This window comes from Salvia hispanica, chromosome 2, assembly GCF_029641045.1.
Source record: "Salvia hispanica isolate PSC_SH4W2 chromosome 2, Shi_PSC_v1, whole genome shotgun sequence".
NCBI lineage: Eukaryota > Viridiplantae > Streptophyta > Magnoliopsida > Lamiales > Lamiaceae > Salvia > Salvia hispanica.
This window is the reverse complement of record NC_142693.1, coordinates 58195668-58222758: the sequence shown is the minus strand read 5'-3', so window position 1 is coordinate 58222758 and position 27091 is coordinate 58195668. Positions and strand designations below refer to the sequence as shown.

General features: G+C 35.4%; 4 protein-coding genes across 9 annotated transcripts; 2 read left to right on the top strand and 2 right to left on the bottom strand.

Annotated features, from left to right (window-relative positions):
- Positions 1–1680: 1680 nt before the first annotated feature.
- On the bottom strand, positions 1681–6217 carry LOC148932765 (1-acyl-sn-glycerol-3-phosphate acyltransferase 2-like). The gene is made up of 11 exons (XM_089063994.1): positions 5955–6217; positions 4773–4895; positions 4515–4554; positions 4331–4404; positions 4135–4194; positions 3653–3730; positions 3404–3562; positions 2999–3124; positions 2705–2797; positions 2229–2315; positions 1681–2148 (listed from the first exon to the last, which is right to left on the bottom strand). The coding sequence occupies exons 1-11, from the start codon at positions 6030–6032 to the stop codon at positions 1933–1935; spliced, it is 1134 nt and encodes a 377-aa protein (XP_088920120.1). The 5' UTR covers positions 6033–6217; the 3' UTR covers positions 1681–1932.
- A 2921-nt stretch (positions 6218–9138) lies between these two features.
- On the top strand, positions 9139–15412 carry LOC148932764 (uncharacterized). Of its 3 annotated transcripts, none has more exons than XM_089065563.1 (12): positions 9139–9280; positions 10098–10521; positions 10613–10749; positions 11506–11619; positions 11746–11829; positions 12184–12351; positions 12501–12639; positions 12903–13066; positions 13154–13277; positions 13394–13486; positions 13612–13698; positions 13822–15412. In XM_089065563.1, exons 2-12 carry the CDS (start codon positions 10201–10203, stop codon positions 15181–15183), a joined length of 2793 nt encoding a protein of 930 aa, XP_088921689.1. In that variant the 5' UTR covers positions 9139–9280; positions 10098–10200; the 3' UTR covers positions 15184–15412. The 3 variants fall into 3 exon arrangements, with proteins under 3 accessions (XP_088921689.1, XP_088921690.1, XP_088921688.1); XM_089065564.1 differs by lacking the exon at positions 9139–9280 and adding an exon at positions 9287–9476 and having other exon boundaries at positions 13154–13262; XM_089065562.1 differs by lacking the exon at positions 9139–9280 and adding an exon at positions 9287–9476.
- A 140-nt stretch (positions 15413–15552) lies between these two features.
- Positions 15553–21335, top strand: LOC125217941 (uncharacterized). Of its 3 annotated transcripts, none has more exons than XM_089065440.1 (16): positions 15553–15667; positions 15808–16000; positions 16256–16350; positions 16452–16565; positions 16753–16857; positions 16947–17018; positions 17756–17868; positions 18075–18209; positions 18464–18532; positions 18946–19033; positions 19151–19222; positions 19319–19419; positions 20109–20226; positions 20563–20622; positions 20739–20849; positions 20970–21335. In XM_089065440.1, exons 2-16 carry the CDS (start codon positions 15883–15885, stop codon positions 21090–21092), a joined length of 1494 nt encoding a protein of 497 aa, XP_088921566.1. In that variant the 5' UTR covers positions 15553–15667; positions 15808–15882; the 3' UTR covers positions 21093–21335. The 3 variants fall into 3 exon arrangements, with proteins under 3 accessions (XP_088921566.1, XP_088921565.1, XP_088921567.1); XM_089065439.1 differs by having other exon boundaries at positions 15561–15671; XM_089065441.1 differs by having other exon boundaries at positions 15635–15748; positions 15850–16000.
- Positions 21336–21480: 145 nt separating this feature from the next.
- On the bottom strand, positions 21481–24763 carry LOC125202096 (putative serine/threonine-protein kinase PBL3). Of its 2 annotated transcripts, none has more exons than XM_048100433.2 (7): positions 24102–24763; positions 23803–24011; positions 23344–23470; positions 22929–23000; positions 22492–22678; positions 22279–22411; positions 21481–21928 (listed from the first exon to the last, which is right to left on the bottom strand). In XM_048100433.2, exons 1-7 carry the CDS (start codon positions 24253–24255, stop codon positions 21671–21673), a joined length of 1140 nt encoding a protein of 379 aa, XP_047956390.1. In that variant the 5' UTR covers positions 24256–24763; the 3' UTR covers positions 21481–21670. The 2 variants fall into 2 exon arrangements, with proteins under 2 accessions (XP_047956390.1, XP_047956389.1); XM_048100432.2 differs by having other exon boundaries at positions 21481–21934; positions 24102–24760.
- Positions 24764–27091: the final 2328 nt, after the last annotated feature.

The following is a 27091-nucleotide window of genomic DNA, read 5'->3' as shown; positions in this document are numbered from 1 at the left end:
TTCATGCGGATCTCTTTTTTATTTTTATTTTTTTGCTTTTTAAATATGATGGGGTGTTACTAATTAAAAAGTGCATATTGCATGCGAATTTGTGTTCAACGATTTGTGTACGTACGTATCCTTAAATTCAAAATATTTTAATTTAGTTTATGTATTTTTGTGTTAAACATGAAGCACAAAAGTAGGTTTAATGGGTTCTTACCATTAATAATCTGTTTAAAATAAAATCTAGAAATATGAAAAGTCTCGATCATCGGATCATGGAATAAACAAGACCATGTCTTTTATTAGAATCTATACTATTCTCATCTGATTATTTAAATACAAAAAAGAAAGTAAAAACGCATGGATAGTTGGAGATTAACACAACACTTGACAACGTGGCTGCGTAATATACATTAAATGCGAATAATTAGACAACACATTATAAATTTTTGTTTGTATGAAATGTGGCTCACTATTAGAAACGTTAAATCGCCCAAATTCCTTCGGAATAAGTTTACTACTACTGGTCAACTATACTATTTAGTTATAATTTATTTCATCAAACTCATTAATACTAAGTTTAAAACTAAAAACTGAAACCAATTTTGTATGAATATATAAATTACAAACATTCACCAAAAGTGCTCGATAACATAGATTTTTTCTAAAAAAAAATTGTATTTAATATATTTGCATAATTTTTGTGATGTGAGTATTAATTATTGTGTTGCTATATTCTTATTTATTCTATCATATTCTATACACATGGAAGCAAAGCGATGGTTGAACGTCACACCACTTTACAAACCTGCCAAATAGTAGTGTTTTACTTTTAATAATTGTATAGTCTCGGCACAACTGGAACCATAGAAATGAATAAAATAACTTATTTATGCTAAAAATGAAGTCCAATTGTTCACGTTTCCAGAAACGGAGTACTTTTTGTAGTTCACTTTTATAGAGTATTTATCTATCAATTTTGTATTTGCAATAATTACATTTTATTTTGATTATTTTGTATTTTTAATTATTTTACATTTATTAAATAAAATAGAACAACAATACTATGATTAGATGATTGCGTTGTTATCGCAAACCATAAAAAAATATCTTTGTGTTCGGAGAAAGGATACTACTACTTTTTTTAAGGGAAATAAATAGAAATCTACTTTTTTATCCCACTTAACATGGCTCAAAACTAATTAGAAAAGGCTAAAATCCGAAAAATGCTTTAATAAATGGGGTCTCTTTATAGCTACGTACGAAAATTGCATTTTCTTAAATAGCAAAATAGTGACATAGTCTTTAGGGATAGAAATTTGAGTCATGGAGATAGCAAAAAAGCATAGTCTATAGGGAGAGAAATTTTATTAAATAGTAGTACTATAGAAAAGATTGAGCGATTAGATTTGTGGGTGAAGACAATCCAAGCAAAATATTGTTACAGATTTAAAAATGACAGAAATTACAGATTAGAATTACAAATTTAAAATAACACCACCATGATTTAATTCAACCAGGATTAGCCAATGTCTTCGATTAAAGTTTATTGATCCCAAAATTATTTTTTTATTAATGTCAATTACAGTATATGGTATTAGGGCGGGTACAATTTTTTTTGGCATCAGTTGATCACATTTCATGTTGATTAATAGATTCACATAAAAGTTGATTAGTTTCGTAAGAAAAGAAAAGTGAAGCCACCAATGATTTATATATTCGTATAAATAAATTGGTTACTATTTTCACAAGAGCTGAACTAAAAAAAAAAATACAGTAAAGTTGGAAAAAGAAGGAAAAATGGCATCCTTCTTTCAATATAAATTAATAAATAAACAAATAAATAAAACCAGAAAAACCACATACTAGCTTGTAATGTGGTATATTGCAACCTAATTAAGATCTACCTGACTCGTATGCATAGCCATTGTTATTGTATACGAATGCTCAAGTTTGAAGGAGCACCTGATTCAACGGGTCTGGTTGGTGCTCCTTTGGAGGAGTTGAACGCTCCGACTGACTAAACATAATGAGTATGTGCATAAGGATGACAGTGACACCCAAGAACGACAAGCAAAAGGCCACTTCTCCCCACGAGAATGGAAAACGTTCCAACAAGCTCACAACGCCAGCAAGTAGGAAACACGACCAGCAAATCACGACCTATCCATCAAGCGGGAGACATGTTTAAAATCAATCACGATTTTGTGCAGTGAAGCAACTTACTGTATGGTTGTAGTTACCATTAAAGATTTTTTTGTTCTGCGAAGCTCATGCGGCAGTCCAGGTCCAAATGAGTTCGCTTCGAGATGTTGCTCTAATAAAGCATCCTGGTTACAAAGCTCCTATTGTTCAGGTGATTCCATGTACTCTACTTATGAAGTAGAACAGTGTAGTATTCAACGAATAAGTGGCTTCGTATGATATATATCTCGAATGAAAAGGCAAATTGCTCAAAAATTGGGGCTAAACACTCCACCCTATTAAGAAAACATCACTACCAATGACAAACAAGACAAACTAATTTACCAATGATAGATGTGGTGGAAATATCATTGTCAATTTTGGAAAACAAGGATTTTATTAGTTTATTGTTTCACCATTCATTCACCAGTTGACACATTCATTTAAGTGCACCACTTTAGTGACTCCCTAAGCAAGATGTTGCTTTTGCACAGAGTGACATTTTTTAAGTAACCAATTTTCAAGAAAGCATTACCTTTGCAACGAATACGTCTTTGCACCATTGTGCTATCCCACTACTAGTTTCAGGTAATTCCTGCATTAGATGTCGCTCAATATGCACATGTACCTACAGTAGGAGATTTGGAAGTTCATCAACATACTTGTTGAAACCAGTTTAGAATAAAAAGGCCTGTACTTGGCTCATCAGTATTAAAAGTGTCATGGAAGAAATTGAAGATGAGATGTAGATAAGCATTCAAAATTCAGCACTTCACCGCAACAGTTCTGCAATTGTATTAAATAAAGTTGACAAACTCTCATGGCATACCGTAGAAGAACGCCTCCTGAAGATTCTCAAAAGGGTAGGACAAGGTTCATCTTTTGGGATAGCAACTGTAATATTATAAATTGCAGGAACATGTGATCGCAGATGAGTTACTGCTGCAACAAAACCCTGTACAGAAAATAAAAATACTAATTACTAACAAGTGAAGAAGTTATATTTCACTAATTCAAAGACAACTGGAATGATAATACCTAGCATTAAGCCCCTTAAAACAATTTAACTACTAGAAAAAACTTACAGTATATCAGAGTTTTGGTAAAATGATATACTGGTTAGAATTAACTACTGGTCTAGGAAAAGTAAATCATCAATGAGATTAACTAAGAGACATAATGATCTCAGTAAGCTAGGTTTCATACTTGTCCGCATTCAATGCTTATAACTAACCTTGGTACGAGGAATTAGGACATTCCTTGGAATAGGCAGCCCAACTGAAGCAGCATATTGTTGGGCTGCAAAAAGTTTTGCCTGGGTAAAACGTGTTCCTTCAACAAAAAGAGCCAACCAAAAAGGTAAAGGGAAATCATTTAGCCCCTCAAATCCAGACTGCAATTAGACATCAAGAAAAACACATTAGTGGACTGATAAGTTTTACAACCCAGATGGATAAGAAAGTATATACACTAAACTGCACACCTTTAGGGTGTTTTCGTCTTTTGCCCAACTTCTCTGCAGAAAAATATAACCAGAAAACCACATTGCCCAGCCTATGACCTGTGTGAATAATAACATAGGTTATAATAGTTTGTGCCTACAAATTGAGCTGTTTTTCATAAATCAGAGAAAGCAAGAAGTAGAAATAATATTTTTATCGCAATATTTTGAACAGAAATGTTATAAACTGGCATAGAATACCTACAACCTATGACCTGTATGTATAATAATAACATTGGTTATAATTGTTTGTGCCTATAAATTGAGCTTATTTGCAGAAAACAAGCAAATCAACTTAAGTTTGAAGAGGACATCATATTTCATTGCAAACTTCATAGTATAAAATGTTATTGCATCATGTGGACTGCCAATTTTGGGTATGTGTTTGCGCTATGAACAATTAAAAAAACAAAACCTTGACGTTCCATTCCCTATATAGTTGCCAATGTATTTAGAAAACTCACAGGAAGGCATAATATCTCTTTCTTTATAATGGCTAAGCAGCTACCAAGGCAACCTGCGTGCTAGCAAAAGTGAGATAACTGTTTAGTCAATGAGAAGATCCCATCAAGTACATATGAAAGAAGATCATAAAGACAACATCATAGAAAAACATTCATCAAGTCGAGAATATATGACCAATATAAATTAGTGGCTAACCTGTGCTAATACCCATCCGACAAGCCAATCAATATCACTTCTATGGTTACAAATGAGAAGTGCTCGCTCCTTTCCTAAAATAATATCCCAAATCTTAATGTTCAAACCCTTGATAGGAAAGCTCAACATTTTGGGAAAACACTTTGCTTGGGCACAAACGTTGAGCTATTGAAAAATTCCTTACCCATGAGTTCAATGATTTCTTTATCTGCAAATAGCTGAACCTGTCAGAACAATTAATCACCCGTGTAAGTAAACAATACAGCAGGAGGGCAGCCATAACATATCATTTCTTACATCATTGATGAATTGTGCATAATCTTATAAACTGTTCTGGCACTTTTTTGGTTTGTTTTAGTGTTTCCATACTTTCCAATCTCAATCAGGAAGAGAAAAATTCAATCATGTATATAGCCTATGTAATATGATACTTCCAGAATACCTTATTATTTGCCCACCAGTCGAAAAGCCAGATGAGTTCCAGTGATAGTAGTTCCATGATTCCCTTATTGATCCTTCTGAAAGCATTTCTTGAGAATGGACGAATAAGGATATAAAAGAATGCCTGAAAATTAAGGGAAGTATCAATATTAGACAGGTTACAACCATCTAAGTAAACAAACAAACAATTAAATGCATGCATTAAAGTACTCTGCTACCACATAATAATGTATACTACTTCTTGGACATAAACTTGAATGAATCAACGTCTTGATCAAGGATAGCCTCTTACACCATGAAGGTGGCACTTCATTTAACTCTTGTACTTAAAGCCAAAAGAAAATTGAGTGCAGAGAAATAAATGCTATAGTTGATCGAACTACAGGATCAGTCATTTGCTACGAGGATCCCAGTAATTATGTATCTTGCCTTTGGATAACCTAATGATACCTTTTAAAAAGATCAAGCATAATACTACAAAACCAGATAAAGCTTAACCAATTCCTGGGTTGTTAGTGTGGTGGTGGCATGTGCAATTCAAGTTCAAGTTCAAGCTGTATAAGTTAATGGGCTAATCATGTAACCACATGCTACTAATAAAGAGTATCTGATTTTGAAAGCATTAGTTACCAGATCTTTGGCATTTTATCAAAAGGGCAAAGAAAGGTTCAACTTCAAGGTTCTGGAAAGAAATTTAAGCAAGCTGCCAAATCCTTTACAAAAGCTAAAAGCTGCTTTTTCATTGTTTTCAAGTCACCCACCATTTCACAAGTTATTATTTTACTTCACTTTCAATTGCAAGTGCATCTCAGCAAACTACGCTCTCGTTATCGTTTCCCTTTTTCCTTTTTAGTAAGCCAGTAATGTCTTACTCCATAAGTAGGCACAACATTCTATATACAGAACCCATGTTTGAGGATTAGAACACATCTGTATTGAGAATAATAAATTTTGTACTTAAATGTTCCCATGGAGACAATAAACAAAATCAAATCTTCAACTCTGCTACTTAAATGCCACATTCAAATGTTCCCTATCATTCTAATGCCATTCAATACTATCTTAAAATTCAACAAGTTTGTTCAATTTCATTCATCTAGTAATTTAATCAGCATTCATAAAAAAAGGTTGCTAGATCCAGAAACAATAGCGCAAGTATAAACAAATAGAGCGATGGGTATACCTGAAGCAGGTTAACAATGAGGCCGGAGAGAATGAAGAGGAGACCTAAAGGGAGGATCACTACTGCGGCGATCGCCATTAATAAAGCTTACATGCAAACAAAATTAAGAGCTAAATTTATGCTAGCAATGCAATAATGTTGAGAATGGAATATCCCAATGTCAAAACCGTTTCTTGAGATGAGAATTGGGGGGAATCCGAAAACGGATCGAGATGAATGAATGTTTGTGCGAGAATATAGGAGCAAACACCATTGGTTTACTTCTTTTCTATATCTAGTTCCACCATTTTTTAATTAATTATTTATTCATATATTCAGTAATATTTATTTAAAGATAATAAATCAATTAACGACCGATTCCAAGATTCATGGAATCCAATTGATCTATTGATTTTTTTGAATTTACAGTAATAACATAATTGTCGATCAATTTTTAATATTGAATGTACGGTAAAACATGACAGTCAAATTATTTGCATGATTATAGGATGATAAAATGAATTGATTATGTAATAAATTAGATTTGTTTTTTCAAATTTTAAAATCAACACAAAATATCATAAAAATTAAAATTACTCTAGAAAATAATAGTATAAAATTACTGACTAAATCCTAATGTGTCAGAGAGATTATGTTATTCACTGTCTTGTAAAGTAGTAGTACTACTATATCATTTCTTTGTCAAATTTCACAAAACATAAATAGCATAAGTAAAGCAAATTATGGATGAATTATGCTTTTTAACAGTTTTTAAAAGGTTCAACCTGATATCGTAAGCCTGATTTTCAACAATTTTTAAAAGGTTCAACCTCATATTATGGCATTTTTTGGATACAATAAGTAGAAAGTTAAGTATATTTATGGATGAATTTCAAGTATATACATTAACATGGCCGTTGATTCAATCCATTCCAATCCACGTACCTTTTTTTAATATACCATTTCACTGAAATCGTGGGTTGAGCTGGAGTTTGGCTCGTCAAACATACTATGTAGTATATCTCAAAATTTCTTATATTTACATTTTATAAATACAATTAATTGTCATTATTATGCACTAGATTGATCATATCTATTCTATTATTAATAATCTAATTAATTTATTGGGCTAGCCCGAAACCCAAATATTTAGGATCGAAGTTGAAAATTTCTAATTCAATAAATTTACTGACTGATTAGCCGGCAGGATCGACTTGAAAACAGAATAACCCGATTGACATTCCTAATTGTGAGCTTTATTAGAGCCAGTTCTAGGTCGCGTCGGATTAGACCCGAGTTGAGTTTATGATGGGATGAGCATAAGAATGAAAATGAACCAATTGGAACATGCTTCAACCAATGAACCCAACCCAAACCCAATTCATTTTACTAGAGTTGGGATTTTAGTTTTTAGGTTTTGGGTATACCCGATCCTAGCCTGGTACATGTTCAGGTAATTGGTGCAATGATTTTTCTAGATTTCGGGTGTCCGATTAGTACCATGTTAATATCCAAATATGGATATGTGCATTTATACTTGTTATTGATATTTTTTATCATGGGCACATAGGGTAAATTAATTTAATCAATCTTTTTAACAAAAACCAATGTTTTGTGTTCACTCTTTCAACTTTAAATTTATTTTGTCCACCTTGATTCGCCGCCACTACACCCTACAAGTTCCTTTATTTTTGAAACTGAGTACTTCAATATCTAATGTCTCCTAGTAGGGGGTGCGAAAAATTACCGAATTACTAAAATACCGGACTATCGTACTTAAAAAATAACGAAAATACCAAAATTTTGAAATATCGTTATTTTTTATACGGTATGATACCTTACCGAAAGATTTCAGTAAGGTATGGTATGAATTCATATACCGCGGTATGTCAAAAATATGGTATAACACTGTATAGAGGAATGATATGCTACATACCTTATGTGAGCACCACTCTCGTTTGACACACTTTTAGCGTCATTCGTTTCGATTTATCTATTTAGTTTAATTCTAATACATTAAAAAATGTTATTGCAATTTTTAATTTCACAAAATTCATAAAAATCAAAACTTGATTTATTATTTTATTCATTTATTTGAAATTATAGAGAAATCGAGCAAATCGAGCTTTGATTTTTATGAGTTTTGTGAAATTAAAAATTGTAATAACATTTTTTAATGTATTAGAGTAAAACCAAATAGATAATCGAAACGAATAACGCTAAATGTGTGTCAAACGAGAGTGATGCTCATATAAGGAGCCCACATAAGCATATCATTTCTCACACTGTATATACCTTAAAATATAAATATAATTAGTTATATGTAAATTTTATATATTTTGAATCATAAAATATATTTTGAAATATAAATATAATTATATGGACTATATAATATTTAATACTATTTTTAAATTATAAAGTCTAAATAATATTCTAAAAACCCAAACATTCTATTTTTATTGATGTAGAATGTTTTGTACTATACCACAAAACTACAATATATCAAATTTTGATATAACATATTGAAAATGAGGTACAATACCGATATTGAAATTTATATACCGAAAATTTTAATAAGGTAAAGATATGTTTTTTTTTTTAATAAAATACCGAAATTTCGGTAATGTATACAGTATGATGGATTCGATAAGGTATAGACTGTACCAACTCACCGCCCCTAGTATATATGTATAGTCGTAACATCATAATAATGAAAAAATGTAAAACACTAAAATTAAAGTTTGAACTTTGAACAACATAAGTATTAAATAGTTTTAATAACTCATAAACTCATAACAACATACAGAATAATTTATATGAATAAAATAAATCTGAAATACAATAATTTCAGGTTTGTGGGCACTTGATTAGTCGGTTCATATACTTACATCGGATATTAGGGTATCCAAATTGACATGTGGATCGACTAATCGAGTATCAGGTAGGTCATTTTAGAAAATTTGGGTCCACCTATCCAAATATGTAGACTTACATTTCACCATTACACCGTACTTGAACCGGCCCATACCGTATCTAGGTCTGCTATTCAGGACTGAGTTAACAATACAATACATGGACAAAAATAGAGTTGGACATTAAACTTAAATAAAAAATGAGGAATATATTTTAAGATGTGGGATCGAAATTGTATTGTTCAATTGGAATGATCAGTATGTATCTCAATGTTAAAACACATAGTAGAACCTTTTTTTTTTGTGATTCAAGATGATGAATATGGAATGTAAAAGATAGGGACTTTGGGAGTTGGGCCTGAAGAGTTGCAAATTGCAATGGAGGGAGGAAGGGAAGGAAGTGGGTAGGGCGTATTCATATCCCATCCATATACGGTATATCCTGCTGCTCCATGGAATTTGTCTGCTACAGATACTCCTACTATCCTCCTTAACCTATACTCTCTCTATACGTACTCTTCCTCCAATCAACGCCCCCTTCTTCCCTCTGCCTTAATTTTCATCTCTACCTCTCTTCTCTTCTTTTATTTTTCTATCGTTTTTGCCGATTGATTTTCGCCTCCTTTACCAGGTACTACTTTTTTCCCACCCTTGCTCTCCAATTCTTTTAGGGCTCTTTTCTATTCCTCTTGTTTCAAATCCTCTATCCCTTCTTGATTTGTAGGCCTTGCTTCCTCCTCCCTTCTTGTTATATTTAATTGCTTGCCTTGCCTGCTTGTTTAAGGAATTACCTGCGTTTTTCGTTTGTTGCGTCTTCATTCCATGGCCCCATCCTATACTCGCATGCAATTCTCCCTTATTGTTTCATTCTCTCTGCAAAAGTTTCGGTCTTGCTAGTGTGTGTGTGTGTGCTGTCCAACAGATGCTTGTTATGGCTAATTCATCGCCCCTGCCTGTTGTACTTAATTGCTTATTAGTTATTCATTGTTTGGATGAATTATCTTATCTTCCAATTTTGTCTGTTTGGTTAAACGCCTCTCTCAATTCCTACACTATTGTGCACAATTTGGATGCCATTATCACTCGATTCTCAGCTGTATATTTAGGGACTTTAGGAAATCATAAAAGTGATCAAGACACCTGACTCATGGGGACAATACTAATTCTTTAATCATGATTTGGGTCTTCATCTTTTAAGAATTGGGAATTTATTTAATATGCATGTTAAACTCTGGATTTTATTTATTTTCAGGTGTTGTTTGGTTTGGAATGTAGTACGGGACAATTTTCTACTTAGGTCAAGATATCAAATGCTCTTGTTGGGAGTTCTCTGACAAGCTTTTGAGTTGGGCAAAATGGCAGCTGATCAGCGGAAAAAGAAGCGGGTTAATGCTGCCAATTTGGTTGGATGCACTTCTCATGAAAAATATAGGGTAAACAGGAAAAAACTGCGCGTTCAACAGCATGATTTGAACATGAGACCCAACATCTCTCTTGAGTGGGATGGCAGGAGAAAAAGTGTAGTTTCTAGGAAGGATCAGATTGGTTTCTCAAAAAGGCACTTGATTCCATTTATTGAACCTGGTTCTCGAGGCCGGAGCATTCTGGCTGATGTCGTCCCCATTCCTACAGAGATATTTGAATTGGACAACCTTTCTGATGTTCTTTCTAGTGAGGTAACATATAATTTTGATTCCAAAGGAAGTTCCATCTTCTAAACACAAGTTTCTTTTCTGGGACTTATCCATCATCTGGAACTTACTGTAGGTATGGAAGAGCCATTTATCCGACAATGAGAGAAGCTTTCTTTCACAATTCCTACCTAAAGAAGTCGAGCCTGATAAAACCGTTCAAGAATTGTTTTCTGGAGACAACTTCCATTTTGGAAATCCTTTTATGAAATGGCAAGTGTCACTTATGTCCTTTTTGGGCAGTATATTAGATTTAGTTGCATATTGCTTCAAAACCTTTCTGGTCTAATTCTTATGTTTTCGTTTTTTCTTTTATATTTTTTGTGAGTCTCAAGGGAATGGCTCCTATTTAATCATCACTTGGAACCCTTTCATTGGCTGAAACCCCCTCTTCCTGCTTTCTTTTTCTTTTTTTGATTGGGGATGCTCGTGTTGATTCTTTCTCAGAAACTTGTTGAACTGTCTTCTCTTTTTTGGAAACCAAATTGGATGGCGATTCTTTCAATAGAAATGATCTGTTTGAATACTCTAGTCTTCTGAAAAGATGTTAAAGTCTTTTTGATGTTTGAAGATACTTTGCTGTAAGCAGCTTATGCTGTGAACATTTTGCAATCAAGGTCCAGGTTATGGAAATGCATCCTAAACTATCGGAATCCCATCGCATTTCTTCTCCATCCTTAGCATTTGGATAACTATCTTTCATAATTTGTTTTCTCTGTTTGGTCTTTTGTCCTCATTGGCATTGGTACTTCTGGGAATCCTTGTCTTCCTTTCCTTTCTCTGTTAGCATTCATTTTATCTATGTTATCATATTTCGTTTCGAGCATGCTCTACTCTGGGTTCCTTATGTGGGAAACAAAATGTAATTGGCATGCTCTTTATTTCTCAATTATGACTGATAAATCCAATTTTAGTAAGTAGGGTGCCCATGGTCTAAGTTTGATGGTCTTTTGCACTTTGTTGCTGTAGGAGTGCTTCTATCTGTTTTGGGGAGCTTCATCCAGATAATGTTCTACATAAGGAGCAGTCTCTCAAAGCTTCCAAGAAGACATACTATTCCTTTTTAGAAAACTATCATAATGAGTATGTATTCCTGGTTTATTATTCCACATATTGTTTTTTAGCTCAATTATATCTTCATCCATTACCTTTTATGGGTCTGAGACTCTGAGTTGTGTTGTGACCATGTTATTGTGCTTCTTTTGCCAGTATGATTGAAAACGTACAAATGTGGAAGGATAAGTGGTCAAGTTGCGAGGATCCTGAAGTGGATATTATGCAGAACATTTGGAGGTTATCCCTTTTTTATGCTTTTTTATGTACTTTACTACTTTACTAGTATATGAGATTATGAGTTCACAAAGTTTTGCAGTTGGATTTGTATATTTTTAAAGCTTTCTGTGGGTCCTTGGAATTGCATAAGATGATATATCTTGTTTCAGAGTCCTTGGTAGCTGAATGGTTAACATTCTGGTTTCCTGGCAACTTTCAACATCATTGCTCTCTTTAGAGCAGAACTGTTCATATATTTCCTGAACTAGTTGACTTGTTCATATCTAAGATTGGCAAAATACCAAGTTTTGTACCTCTTGCATGCCTCTTTCATGCAAACAAAATAATGTTAAGGAGTTGCATGTTGTGTGACAGCTCTAGAAAGCATGTTGAGAAAACCATGCATGCGTCCAATGCTAGATTCAATGGTACTGAGGAGAACCATGTTGCTACACCTGACTCTTGCTCCTGGGAAAATTCTGAGATGGTTTATAGTAGTGAAAACCAGAAACAGGGAACAGTGCAAGGAGAATCTTATAGAAGGTAATACCTTTTTTAGTGCAATGTGATATCCATATTCATTAGAGTTATCTTCGTTAGCTTGAGGCATTGAATATGTGCACCCCTGGCCTCCACCACTGTTTTCAAGTCCATGTTAGTAATAATTTTGTCTTGTTTGCTGGAATGTGCAGAGGAGACTTCTTGAAAAAGATATCTGATAGTTCCTCCAGTGGGATAAAAGTGGTGGGTGCGGCACATAGGAAAGGGGAGAATATACACCAATGGAATATCCAGCAAAATGATGGAGCCAAATACATGTCCTACATCAAGGTCGTGTGGTGTCACATACAGCTGTATTTGTTACTCCTTTGGGTCTTGCCAAAATAGCACTTTTAACTATTCTGTACTGATTCCATGGAGGGCTATTTTGTTTGCCTCATACTCTTATCAAAGTCAGCTATTTTCGTAGGAAATGTTTTTCCCCAGACATTTCTTCATGACTAAGTCACAGTATATGGTTTTTCTGTAGTATGCCTTTTTGTTTTACTATTATATTATGGTTGAGTTGGTTTTGACTGCCTCTGATCCTATAGGTCAGCAAGGAGCAGCATGAACGTGTTAAAAGTAGCATCAAGTGTGCTGGAAATAGCATTCAGCCCAAGTCTCTGAATAATGTCTTAGGTAGCTTTGATGCTTTAAATGTGCAACCATTTGCAAGATTTGAGGAAGAAGAGCGTAAGAAGCTGCATGAATATTGGTTAGTTCATTCATTTACTTTATTTTAAAGTTGAAACTAGGTAGCTGTTTGAGATCCCGGACTCACATTAAAATGTGAACATCTCAGGGTTAAATTGGTGACTAGAGATATCCCAGTTGGTTTTGCTGGCTGGAGAAAAAGACAATTGCAGAGACAAGAACTAACACAGACCCTGGGTGAAGAAATAGGGCAAAAGGTGGAACTTCAAGAGGTTTGATGCCTTTTGCTATGGTTCTGATGCATTGTAGTTTTATTCGAATTTTGGTTGTGTACTTGGACTTGAAAATGTGAAATTGATGCAATTGTTTACTTGTCACATTTCTCCAGAATAATCTGGATGATGAGAAAGATGTCTCTAGCAATGATGTGATGGAGCTCTCGGATGGTGAAGGGGAAGTTCCAGCTTCCGACACAGTTGAGGTTTATAAGCAGTCCTTTTATAGATATTTTAATCTAGATAGTGTGAATTTTGAGTTTCTTTAAAAACCATTTCGTTGACTAGCATAATTATAATCCACTTTCTGGATTTCTATACTGGCTGGCAGGAGGTGGAAAAAGAGCAAAGTGTTGACTCACTCGAGGAACAGAATGATAATGTAGAATCTGTTAATGAAATGGATACAGAAATAGAGGTTGATCTTGCTGCTCCTTTCTATTTTTTATTACAAATATTTGGTTCTGGATTTGCTTGTTTTGACTCTATATGTGACAGTTCTAAAGTTGAATTTTCTAATTTCATTTGATTTGATTGACAGGATCAAAAAGAAAGTAGAAATGATGGCATAGTTGAGAAGCGTTCTAGTGATAATATAGAAATGAATGAGGACGATGATGAACCCAACCATGTCTTCCTTCAGGATCACAGAGAGTCGCTTAATAATAGCCCTAGGAGCACAAGGATAACTTCATCCAGCCCTGGTTTTCTCCAGGATCACCATCAGCAGCAAATCAGTTCACTCGATAGTAATCAACATACCAATTCGAAGGAGATGGAATCTAATGGTGATAGTGGAACTGCAAAAATTGACCCGCAAATTGTTTCTGGTTACTCGCGAGATATGAATCATGTGGAGGTTTCACTTAGCCAAGGGGCATCTCTTGCATCCTCTAGTGATATTTGGCCAGTTAGTGATGTTCATGGCTCTTACTACCAATCTACTGCGTTAAATCCTGGATATGCATCCACTCATGAGTTACCGATCGGGCATCCGCAACTTATCCAGCAGGGGCAAGTAGTGCAAATGCTTAATGTTCAAACAAACCGGTCAGACAAAGATACTAGGAAGGACATGTTGCATAGGCCAACTGACGATATGTCGTTCTTCAATCCATATGCTAACCAAGACCGAAGTGAATTGCTTCATTCTCTGCTGAAGGCGCAGAGTACTTTTCCATACCATCATCAAGCACAAAAACATTCTGGACTAGATTTTCAGCCTGGAAGTGATCTCGTGATGGAGACCGCTCATTTTCCTGGACATTTTAGGGAGCATGTTCATCCACCGGTTCCTCCAACAGATATGAGGCAAAAGAGACTGAATGATCCATACGTGCATCAGAACATTCAGGAGAATATTTATCCTGGAAACCGGTTTACTAGTGTTCCTAGACAGGAGACGTTGGCAGTTAATGCTCATGATTGGGCGACTGTCAATATTGTACGCATGCCAGTTGCTCATCATCTGAACAGCGGAGAGTTGGGTCAGAGCTGGTATACAGGCGAGAATGGAAATAGGGACGGATGGCATGCGCTTGAGCCTGTTAACGGGTTTAATAATGGAAGTAGCTCCGATCAGACACTTTTCAGCGTCCTATCCGAATGCAATGGGCTACCACGAGCCAGTTACGATGCTGCTACAGCAACAGGGTCCACAGAACGATTGATACAGGCAGGAACGTACAACGGTATAGGAGGTATACATGCATCGAGCAGCAGCAGCAGCAGCAGCAGTTTCTTACCAGTGTCTACGAATCCACTGAACTACTTGAGTGGGCACGAAGGGTCAGGCGGTATAAAGATGAACAACCTGGGATGGATGGGATTGCCGACGACACAGCAGAGTTCAGGAATGCAGGAGTCGATCGGGAAACCATTCCTGAGGTCGTGGACTCAGTAGAGGAGTGAATTGTAGCAAATTTTTGAGATGGAATTTTGAGTTGGGTGTAAATAGATAGAGACGAATGGGTATTGGTTATGCCATGTATATTAAGTAGGGAGGAGAGGAGAGGGGATACATTACTACATAGTTTGATTTTGATGGGATATGTAATGTATTGTGGTTTTGGGGTTGGTGAAGGCGCCAAATCTCATGTGCTATTTATAATAAGATTCAAAGTGTTGTGAGCTTTTTTGTGTCAATGTGCAAGTTAGTTATGCTGTTTTAGAAATTGCAAACTGTCAGTGTCGGCAATAAAAAATACAGTATTTTTGTCACATCCTTTCCTTTTTCATCATAACTGCTAAACAATAATCATACCACTCAAATTCAATTATAGTAGTAGTCTCTCTCTCTCTCTCTCTCTCTCAAGAATGGCACTAGAAACTTAGATGCAAAGCGATGCCATTATCTTGAACCACAGCTTTATCTTATTCCAATTCACGTGGGTATAAACTTGGTTCTTAAATAATAGCACAAGCCCTTTGTCAATTAATTGGAGCCATTTATAATTTTGCATAGCTAGGTTGGTAAAATGATAAATTTATCATAAAGATAATAGTAATATATTTTTGAAAAAACCAGCTGCATTGATTAATTGGACGTTCATATATTTGGCCGAGGAAGAGGAAGATTCTGATAGAATTCTGTTGTGGCAAGATGCCGACGATAGAGAAGATTACCTTGGGCACCAACAGAGAAGTGATCCGGCTGGAGCGCGAAGCTGTTATTCCAATCCTCAAGCCCAGGCTCACCGTCCACTTATCCAATCTCATTGGTACAATCTCTGCCTCCTCCCTTTCAATTTTCATTCTTTCAATCCAATTCCTGATGTTAATTGCATTGTACCAATTTGTTAGAAATTGATTGTATTATGGCAAACTCTTTTTCCTATTTACCTATTTGGGTCATTTGTTGATCAATAATCTTAACCTTACAACGAAACTGCTTCAGTTTATTTAATGCAAACAAAAATGGCCTTTAGCATTTTTGCAGCACTTGAAATGTTTGTATGTCTTTAATCATCCTGCAGAACAGAGCTCCGATCGTGCAGAGTTCTTGAAACTCTGCAAGAGAGTGGAGTACACAATCCGGGCATGGTACATGTTGCAGTTTGAGGACCTCATGGTGATTTCCTTGTCCTTCCTCTCCTGTTCTCTTTAGTCTATATTCCTTGAGTTGTTATGTATAATTAACACCTTACTTATTCAATATGAATATGACTGCAGCAACTCTACTCCCTTTTCGATCCTGTCTATGGAACGCAAAAGTTGGAGCAGCAGAACTTGTCTTCCGAAGAAATTGACACACTAGAACAGAATTTCTTGAGATACTTGTTTCAGGTAAGCTTATGCTTCTCCTACTCACAGTTGATATTGGATTTCATTCGTCAACTTATAGCAACACTGAAATTCTCAATTGGATTCGCTTTCGACTATAATGTTTATAATCTCCTATCTACCTTTAATTCCCTTTTTTGTTTCTTGTTAATGCATATTTCTTTTCTTTTTTTTTAATCTTGTTTTGCAGATTATGGAGAAAAGCAATTTTAAGATAGCCACTGATGAAGAGATTGAAGTGGCACATTCTGGGCAATATCTCCTTAATCTTCCGATCACAGTTGATGAGTCTAAGGTGTAGAGTAATGAATGCGTTGAATCGTAATATAGCATGCTTTCTGATATGCATTCATCTGTTTAAAGAACTATTGTTGCTGAATGTAGCTTGACAACAAGGTTTTGAAGAAGTTCTTTGAAACACATCCTCACGAAAATCTCCCAGACTTTGCAGATAAGGTATCTGTCGCTTCTCTCCGGTATGGTTTTATTGCATATTTCTTACATGCTTGATGTAAGAGAAAACTGCCCATTGATTTTTCTATAACATGTCCTAGCTTATTTATCTCTAATTACTGTGTACTCCAATAATAATTATAAATATAGACTCTTAACCCTCAATTTGACACTCTTGAGATATTGTCTGTGCACCTGTAGCTAACCAAAATTAAATTTACTACTGTATTTTAGAGTAACTGCAAAAATGCTTACTTTTGTTTAGGACGAAGGCAAACATGGATATTGTCCGTGCCCCATGCCCAACTAAATTTTGATTTTGATTTACTATTTTAGAGTGACTGCAATAATGCTCGATTATGTCTAGGATGATGATATTTGTGTACTTGATATGAGAGTTTATAGGAAGTTGAAAAGCTTTCTAATTAGTTGAGACAGTTGATTTTTTGCAAGTAAACAAGATGGTGGGTTACTAAATGAGCAGGATGTAAGTAAGCAGTTAATATTTCTGCTCTATCACTTGTAAATTGTAATGTATACACCCACCATAATTTGGTGATATTATGAGTCTCCTTCATAGTTATAAATACTCGCTTCTTTACTAGCCTATATATCATAATAGTCCATTGCGATGTTAGATACAACATAAGTTGCATTACTAGTATTATTTTAAATTTTTTTGCTGCATCATTATATTTTGTTGGATTCCATTATTCTACTTGTGTTTCTTTGCTCTTCAGTATGTAATCTTCAGGCGTGGGATTGGCATTGACAAGACAACTGATTATTTTGTCATGGAAAAAGTTGACGCAATAATTGCACGTCTGTGGGGGTGGTTAATGAGAAAGACCAGGTGAGTGAATTTCAGTGTTGCAAACACTTGTTTGAGCCAAAGATTCGAGATAACTAAGTTTCCATGTGAAGTCTGATTTGCTTAAAGATCAGCTGTCATCTCCTGCCTTCACTTTCCCCTTGTTCTGCTAATAAAGTTCATTTATTCCTTCATTTCAAGCACACGCATGCTGGATTTTTAATCGCTCTTGTCTTCTCTGCTTTCAGATTAGAGAAGGTTTTTTCAAGGAGGACTAGTTCAAGGCAGAAGAAGGATCCTAAAAAAGACGATGAATTCATTTCCCAAACTGAAGATCATGAATTATACGTTGAACGCATTAGACTTGAAAATATGGAGCTCAGGTTTCATAGTGATGTTATAAATGATCCATTTTTTTGTTGCTTGAATTGAATATTACATTCTTTAGTTTGAAGATCCTCACAATAAGTTTTATGCTCTGACTTTGTATGTTGTGAGAATTGTGAACCTACCTGAGGCTAAGCTAGCTGTGATGCTAAAAAAGCCAAGTCGGGCACATTATATGTTTTCAAGATGTTTAACTGAAGATGCTGAGTAATGCTAACTTGCCAATGGCTTTTATTGTTTCTTGTTTCAGTTTAAAAAATCTGCTGAGACAAAATACAATTCAAGAACCTACTTTCGATAGGATCATAGTTGTGTACAGGTATCCAATTGATATCTTGTTATTGAGTAATAGTTACATGTCTGCAACATTGTTTCTCTGTTACTCTTGTATTTCTATACATTGCACTACGTATAATCAGGTCCAACAGCTTTAAGTTGTAGTTTCTTAGTACTTTTTGTTTCCACGTAAATTGCCTTGATTCTTTCTCTTTACTACTGAACTCTACTTTACTGATTCCCTTCTTACTAAATTACTTTTACTTGAGAAATTATTTATGAATTGATGTTGCAAGTCGAAACTTTAACAGATATATATTGACTAAGAAAACTTAAACCTCAATTTCTTTGAGCTAACTGGGTGCCTTTTCCACCCTTGTTTTATACTGTTAGTCAGAGATTTTGATTCTTGTTGTTTTGACCGAATTCAAAAGGTTAACAGAGAATGCTATGCAGGCGAGCGAGTTCAAAAACCAAAGCAGAACGAGGCATATATGTGAAACATTTCAAACACATCCCTATGGCTGATATGGAAATTGTCCTTGTTGGTTTTCTTGATCCTCTACCCTGCTTTCATTTTCACCTAGATGCTGGAGTTTCCTGTTAAGATTTGTATTGCTGATGAGAGCTTATTAGACAGTTTATGTTCTTTGTAACACAGCCGGAGAAAAAAAATCCAAGTTTAACTCCAATGGACTGGGTCAAATTTCTTGTATCTGCAGTTGTTGGGCTGGTTGGTCAACTTCTTCCATAATCATCTTTAGTTGCATTTCATAGCCACTTCCTTTATTCAATTTTCAAAAACATATCCATGGTTTTACTCTTTCAGGTTGCTGTCGTAGGATCTGTGGAAATGCCTAAAGCTGACCTCTGGGTCATGTTTGCTATTCTTTCCACAGTGCTTGGTTACTGTGCTAAGATTTACTTCACGTTAAGCATTTCCAACCTTGGAATTTATTTCTTTTAATGCATATATAATTTAGTGTTAATATTGAAAAGCTGAAATCACAAGTTCCACAGTCATTGTCATTCAGAAAAACCTAAAGTTAGCCTTAGCATTGATTATGATTGTGTGCATATCAGAAATTTTGCTCCTTGCACCAGAGAGATAGGCGTATTTCATATGAACAGTATTAAATGTGTGTTTTAAACTGAACCAGATAATTAAACTGGAAACGATTAGCAAAGACAAGATAAGTTATTGCCCCTTGATAGTTTGTAAAACATGTAAAAATTGATTTTTCTCAACAGGCAATCCATTTATTAAGTCTATCAAGAGAACCTTCACAAAAAAAGATTTATTCATAACTAAATAAATTAACCATGTATGAATTAATCAGGCGCAATCAGCCCCTCCAAAAAATTTTGCTCAATCAGTTGTATATTGAGTTTGTTAATATGCATCAACCAGAACCCAAGATCCCTCCCTTCAAAGGTAGTTTGATTCCTACTACTCTTTTGATGTGATTAGGCCAACCCATGTCTTTTTGTTCTGTATCCTCTGTGAGCAGGCTTGTCACAATCTCTTATCCCATCCATATTTCCATCGTGGATTGTTTCTTCATATTTGAGTTGATTTTAACTTTTGTGTAGTTAGCTGAAGTTTGTTCACTTTCCAGGTTTCAACAGAATATGGCTACATATCAGAATCTAATCACACAATCGATGTATGACAAACAATTGGATAGTGGACGGGGCACTCTTCTTCACTTGTGCGATGATGTAATTCAACAAGAGGTAAGTAAGACCAGTGTATAGTTTACTTCCAAGCTTGACAGCCAATAATTGTTTGGATGACTCATTTTCTTTCCCTAGAGGACATAATTTTTCTGTACAAGTACTTGGAAGCAATCAAACAAAAGCTCTGAGGATTTTTTTTGTGTGTTATGAGCAACAACATTTTTTCCATGCCTCTGGAATTTATGATTATTACATTGAGCATGGAATGTTGGCATGAGTTTAAACTTGATAGAATTGTGTTATCTGAATACTGCCTACCAAAACAGAAACTGGCATGGAATGTGGTCATGACTTTATCTGCTTCCAAATATCTAAATTATCACACATGTGCAGGTAAAGGAGGTCATTATTTGTTTTTTCATATTGATGGAACAAGGGAAAGCTACTCTTGAGGTACACAGATCTGGATTTAGAATGCTTTTCATGATAGGTTAGGTTGATCCCGAGTTTGCGCCTCTAGATGTACAATTTCTGATATGCAGTCTGGTGTTCTCATGATATAAAAACAGGACCTTGACCATCAGTGTGAAGAACTAATAACAGATGAATTTGGTGAACGCTGCAATTTTGATGTTGACGATGCAGTCCACAAACTGGAAAAACTAGGCATAGTTTGTCGGGTGAGCTTTTTCAGTTCTTGTAAAATAGTGGCTTTAAAATTCTTGTAAAGTTAGGGATACAAGAATGAACTTGTGATTGTTGAGGTGGCTGAGTCGTGGTTGTAATGGTACTGGATATAGGATACAATTGGACGATACTACTGTGTTGGTCTGAAGCGTGCTAATGAGATCATAGGCACGACTACGGAAGAACTTGTCCTAAAGGCTAAACAGAGTCCAGCCCCTGCCTCTGCCTCTTCTTGATTTATTTCACTAAACAACTGTAAGCTTGTGATTTTCTTTAGCTATTGTTGTAGTTATTTCTAATTTCTCCAGTAGTTCACCATTTCCATTTTATTTTTTCTTGTATATAACACGTGGTATGTGCTGTTTGTAATCATGGATGGCATCATGCCAATGCCAATGTAAGAATGTAGTAGTTAGTGTATATGTGTTTGTTGAAGAATGAACCTTATTTTTCCGGAATAGGACTCCATTATTTTTTCTTGTTTGGCTCAATTAAGAAATCTCATGTCAATGATCAAGCTGTCTAATTCCATTTTTTCTAAAACTGATGTCAAATAATAAACTATGGGAGGAAAATTTACTAATCCAATTCAGCAGGTAAAGTATTTGAAATGTGAAGACAATGTCCAACTCAATCTCACTATAATATTAACAATATATAGAAGTTTGGTTTACAAGAACATTAATTGGTTGACAAACTTATGAAAAAATTAAAAAATTATCCAACTGTTCTTTATACAATTATCAAACAGCTGGATATATTCTTTACTTCTATTTTTCTCAAAACACACTCAAAATGCAACAACTCAGCCTTCTTATTTTGAAGCCATAAAAAGCTGGCTTCCCAAGGTCACAACTGGGGTTCCTTCCCCCATGATCGTCGTCAAGCTCATTTCTTTCTCAAGAATCCGATCTAGCTCGGTCACCACATAGCTCATAAGAGAACGCCTCTCACTTGAAGGATTCACACACTGCACAATCAGCTGCATGAACTCTTCCATGCCTTCTGTTGTAAAGCTATTACCCAATCTCTGATCAATGATGGTAGATATGCTGCCACCTTCCTGAAGATTCTGCAGCTGCAAACATAATAAGTTTGTATTTTACAACCACACAAATATTTGAATTTTCATGAAATTGACATGGCTTTAGGATGGCTCGTGTAAGTGATGCAGTATAACTCCCGAGCACTTTGTGTCTCGAATTATATGTTATTTTGCCAAGCGTATATACAGTTAATGATTTCTACAATATCACCATGATACCATTATGAGATCAAGGAAAAGAAAAGCACAACAATTACTACTAGTGTAACATGCTTCTTGGTATACAAGGCAGTAGGTATAATGATTTATATTAGCAGAGGTAAAACGTTCCACGTAGAGAATCTGGTTATGGAAATTTGTGCAAAAAGCGAATTTACCCATTCAACCAAATTATGATTGATGTCTGAAGATAGCAATTCTTTTGCTTCCTGCCCGCTTACTAACTCCAAAAGGAACACCCCAAAACTGTAAACATCGCTTTTGTCAGAAAATCGCCTGAATTCACTGGCCCTGCATCAGCACATGACAATACAATTAATAATTACTCCATTAAATAACTGTAATACAAAACCAACTAGCAAGTATATTACTCTGGGGCAAGAAAAACATCATCAACTGCCACTTGAGCAGATGTGCCTGCAGAATCAAATCTTCCGAGAAAATTGCGTAAACCAGCATCTGCTACTTTTGCTATGAAATTCTCGTCCACAAGAACATTTGCTGTTTTGAAATCCTTGTGTATCAACCTAGGACTTAGAGAGTGAAGGTGAGCCAAACCTGTGCATATAAAGTGAGGATGAGCACACATATATACGCTATATTTCAAGAACGCTCACTTTGAAGCTTTGTGAAACTATACACATGTTTTTGTTAAGCCATGTTTTGTATAGCATTCTTTTTCAGCACAAGATAAGATGGATTAATACAAGAAAGCTAAAAGTACTCGCTGATTATTGTTTCAGCACAAAACAAGATGAATTAATACCAGGAAAGCCAAAAAATGCTCACTGGTTTTGCAGAAGATCACCTTTAGCTGCCCCAAGAGCTATTTGAAGCCTGTGCTTGAATTCAAGCTTTTCCTGTGAAACCTGACCAGCACCTGAGATATGACATGGAGTTAGGTTAGATGCTCTAACGCAGAACAGAATTGTGAAGGAAGGGGGTGGAGTCGCAAATTAATGAAAGTGAATACTTAAGAGATAATAAAAACTGGAGTTAGAGGGAAGACAGAGAAAAGGCGATGAACAAGAATATTTGCAAGCGCAGAGGATATAATCAGTTGCAGAGGTGTCAGTCATCTAAACAAAGGCATGAAATTTGTTGCAAAACAGCATTCTGTTAAAAATTTTACTTTAGCACTGAAAGAACTGATGCGTCAAAATCACTAACAGGCACGCGCAACAAGAAACATACTAAGAGATGAATGGAGGAAAAATAATTACCATACAAGTGAATAGACACACTTCCATTGGGTATGTACTCATAGACAAGAATCTGAACATCATTTTCCTGGCAATAACCTAAAAGAGTGACCAGATTTCGATGTTGAATAGATGAAAGATATCGGACCTGATAAGAAATGAACTCTAAACTCAGTCGCAGCATGTGATTTGCTATCAATGTAACAGAAAAGCAAATTGGTTTCAAACATATAGAGCAAAAAAAGTGCATTAAGCCCTGAACACGTATGCACAATTTCTTCAAGACCTCTTTAACAACGTCGAAACGAGCACAGTATACATATTCATGTCATTAAATCCATCAGAGGTGAAAAAGCAACTACAGGGTGAAATGGCACATGCTAGTAAAAAGCAATGTAGTGATAATAAGCAACATTTAACTTCCCACAGGCATCTGACAAGTATGCATATCAATATCAAGTTGGTGAGAAAGTGAGATACCTCCTCAATAAATTCATGGGTAGGAGGCGCGGGTCGCTTCTTAATGGCTACAAGTATCCCATCATGAAGCAAGCCTTTGTAGACTTCCCCAAATTTCCCTTGTCCTATCAAACTCTTGTCACTAAAATTCTTTGTAGCAGCTGACAATTCGTCCATCGCAAACCTCCTAGCATCTCGCATAGAAAACTCAATTCCAACAGCTCTCCCAACTGCTTAATTCAATTCAATTCAATTCAACAATGGTGTTAAACGGCATTGGTAGGCAATAACATAACATAACAGAGAGAAAATGAAGTTACCTTGAACAGAGGGATCAGAAGAAGCAGTATCAGACGTTCTCGAAGCGTTCCTAGGCCGGAAGATGCAATACCAAATGGTAAACACGAATATCCCCACCAATGCCACGCCTCCTGCAGCAGCACCACCTATAATTGCTGCAAGAGTCGTTGACATTTGGTCTGGGATCCAATTGAGCTAGGGTTCCAATACAAACAGAGTATAATTATCATACATGGAAGCTGAAATTCAGAAGATTTTCAAATTGTAGGAAATTATACGGTGCCAACACATGCTATGCTCTGCAGAATTGGATGACAGAAGATGTGAAATTATGAGAGGATTAGCAGCAAATAAGTAATGGAAAAAGGGAAAAAAGCAAAGGAAGGAGATGAGGAGATATGAATAGGGATTGAAAAGCAGAGAATGTGTGAGGTGGATAGGAAAGGGTTAGCATATATACAAGGGGAAAAGCGAGGATTGCACAGCTAGTAATTCAATCCAGCAACACTAATACTAATAGAAAGGCAGAGAGAGAGATAATGCCGACAGAAAGGATGCTGCCGCCGACAATAAGCTCCACTCCACCAATCCCTCTACACCAATTTTGTATATTTATTACTTCCACCCACCATTAAAACAGAGAGAGAAGCTGCTTTGCTGGGAATCTACTCAGTAAATTACAGAGAGAGATGAAATGAGGTTGAAACGTTTTTAATTTAAATAATCAATTAATTTAATCTACAAATACAAAATACATTAGGTTATTGGCATTGCACGTGACTTGATTATAATTAAATAAATAAATAGTAGTATATGATTATAAACAAAGATTTGAGTGAGGCCAATCAATAATTGTAGTCCAGCTAAGTTGACATTGCTCCAACACCAAATCTATTATTAACGCCTCTACTCATACCATTACCGGAATATTTATTTCTAATTTGATGCTAATTTCCATAGGATTCTTTATTGTACAACACAACTAGCCTACCACCAACTATTTTTAATCAAATCAGTTTGCCTATATTCTTAAGACAGCCATTTGCTTGCATATGAATCCATATATAGATTAAGTATATATACAAATAAGGTATGTATCGATTATGTATGACTATAGGACTATAGGAGTAAGGGCATCCACAACGGTGGCGGATGGTCGCGTCACGATACATTTAATGAGAGCTGACGGAGCCATGATACATTTAATTGCATACAATTTTTAATTATGTATTTTTTTCAGTTTTCAATTAAATATAATTTTAGAATTGTAATAAATTTTGTTTTTCAATTAAGTTGAAATAAATTAATTTTAATATAGGGTTAGGAGATGATGAGTTGTGAATAATATTTTTAAATAAAGTTGAATTGGGCTTCTTCTGTTCTGGGCCGCGCTCATCACTAATCAACAAGCTTGGGCCCTACTTTTATTTATTTTTAATTGCAAATCAAATGAGACGTTGATGTTTCTCATATTCCTCACTCTCTATTTTTTTCCACTGTCAATAATCTTACTAATTAACTTTACAAATTATAATACACAATTAATTAAGTAGGAATATTACTATTAATGGAAATAAAAATATCACATTAAAAAAAACTTATCCACAATAAAAATTAATGTCTAATTTTTATGGACAAAAACAAGACTATTGGTTGTGGATGAATGAGGGTATAATACTAATCGGAGGCTCTTTCTATATGTGTGCGCGCACATATTAGGGCTGACAATTTTTGACACGACACGATAACGCGACACGAACCGGCACGAAATTAATAGGTTTGAGTCAGAGCTTATCGTGTTCGTGTTCTTATCGGGTCGACCCATTAAGGACACGAAAATTTCGTGTCGTGTTCGTGTCGGGTTCGTATTATCCGTTAACAATGCGTGTTCGTGTCGTGTTCGTGTTATCCGTTAACACATAATATTTTAATATTATTATTCTTATTATTTTCATTTTTCAATACTTATTTTCGTGTCATTAATGGGTTCGTGTCGTGTTGACCCAAAACGGTTCGTGTCGTTAATGGGTTCGTGTCGTGTTCGTGTCTGAGGGTAGCGGGTCGTGTTCGTGTTCGTGTTTGAGATTTTCTTAACGGGTCGTGTTCGTGTTTGTTGTTATCGTGTTCGTGTCGTTATCGTGTTGACACGATAACGATCCGACACGCACGATTTGTCACCCCTAACACATATAGAATGACTAATGAATGAAAAAAGTTTGTTGATGAGTAGGTGATTACTAAATCTCCTCAATTTTGTTCCTTTCCCTTTAAGGTGATGAAGGAATATACAGATCAGTAGGGCTGCAATGCAATAATAAAATTCTACTTTTAAAAATTAAATATAAATAATGTAGAGATAGAAGTCAAATAGTGATGATTGTGAGCAAAATATGTTAAGATGTGTTTGTTTCCCCTTTGGGTTTCATGTGGGCATGAATGGTGGTGGTCATCTCCATCTCCAGATAATCTGAAGGCCACTAAACATTCTACTTCCCCAGAGCCACCTATTATTTCCTGAAATGCAACCATTTGTTTTGAGTATGCAAAATGAACGAACTATATTATTAAAGGGGGGTTTCTTTTTAAATGTCTCTAGTGAGTTCAAAGCATTAATTTAATCTTTAGTTGATGTGCTAAGACGTAGTTTAATCTTCATTTAGGCCTTAATGATGTACCAAGACAAATTATCTATGGAGTTCAAAGTGTTTTTACACAAAATAAATAGGTTGTGGAAGTAGAGTGTTTTGCCAAAAAAGTAATGGCATTATACTGAAATCTGATGCATGAATTGCTAGTGTAAGAGTAAAGACTAAAGAGCATTGCAATTTGCAAACAAGCTTCTATTTTCAATACGAGCTTCCGCAGCGGGAATGAAACCGCTGTCCGTTCGTGCCGCTGGCAAGGACAAGCTCGTCCGCCAATGTACGTTGTCCGTCCTTACCAGCGGCACGGCGCTGCTCTTAAATAAGAGCACGTCCGTGCCGCTGAGCAGTCTTACGTGGCAAAATTG

Coding starts and splice junctions, on each gene's coding strand:
- LOC125202096 (XM_048100432.2), bottom strand. CDS start 24,255: ATGTCAACGACTCTTGCAGCAATTATAGGTGGTGCTGCTGCAGGAGGC. Junction 23,001..23,343: donor TGTGTCTATTCACTTGTATG/GTAATTATTTTT, acceptor GTCATATCTCAG/GTGCTGGTCAGGTTTCACAG. Junction 21,935..22,278: donor ATCATAATTTGGTTGAATGG/GTAAATTCGCTT, acceptor TTATGTTTGCAG/CTGCAGAATCTTCAGGAAGG.
- LOC148932765 (XM_089063994.1), bottom strand. CDS start 6,032: ATGGCGATCGCCGCAGTAGTGATCCTCCCTTTAGGTCTCCTCTTCATT. Junction 2,798..2,998: donor TCAGGAGGCGTTCTTCTACG/GTATGCCATGAG, acceptor CTCCTACTGTAG/GTACATGTGCATATTGAGCG. Junction 2,149..2,228: donor GAACAAAAAAATCTTTAATG/GTAACTACAACC, acceptor CTTGATGGATAG/GTCGTGATTTGCTGGTCGTG.
- LOC125217941 (XM_089065440.1), top strand. CDS start 15,883: ATGCCGACGATAGAGAAGATTACCTTGGGCACCAACAGAGAAGTGATC. Junction 16,858..16,946: donor TCACAGTTGATGAGTCTAAG/GTGTAGAGTAAT, acceptor TGCTGAATGTAG/CTTGACAACAAGGTTTTGAA. Junction 19,223..19,318: donor TATCTGCAGTTGTTGGGCTG/GTTGGTCAACTT, acceptor TTACTCTTTCAG/GTTGCTGTCGTAGGATCTGT.
- LOC148932764 (XM_089065563.1), top strand. CDS start 10,201: ATGGCAGCTGATCAGCGGAAAAAGAAGCGGGTTAATGCTGCCAATTTG. Junction 12,640..12,902: donor AATACATGTCCTACATCAAG/GTCGTGTGGTGT, acceptor CTGATCCTATAG/GTCAGCAAGGAGCAGCATGA. Junction 13,278..13,393: donor AAAAGGTGGAACTTCAAGAG/GTTTGATGCCTT, acceptor ACATTTCTCCAG/AATAATCTGGATGATGAGAA.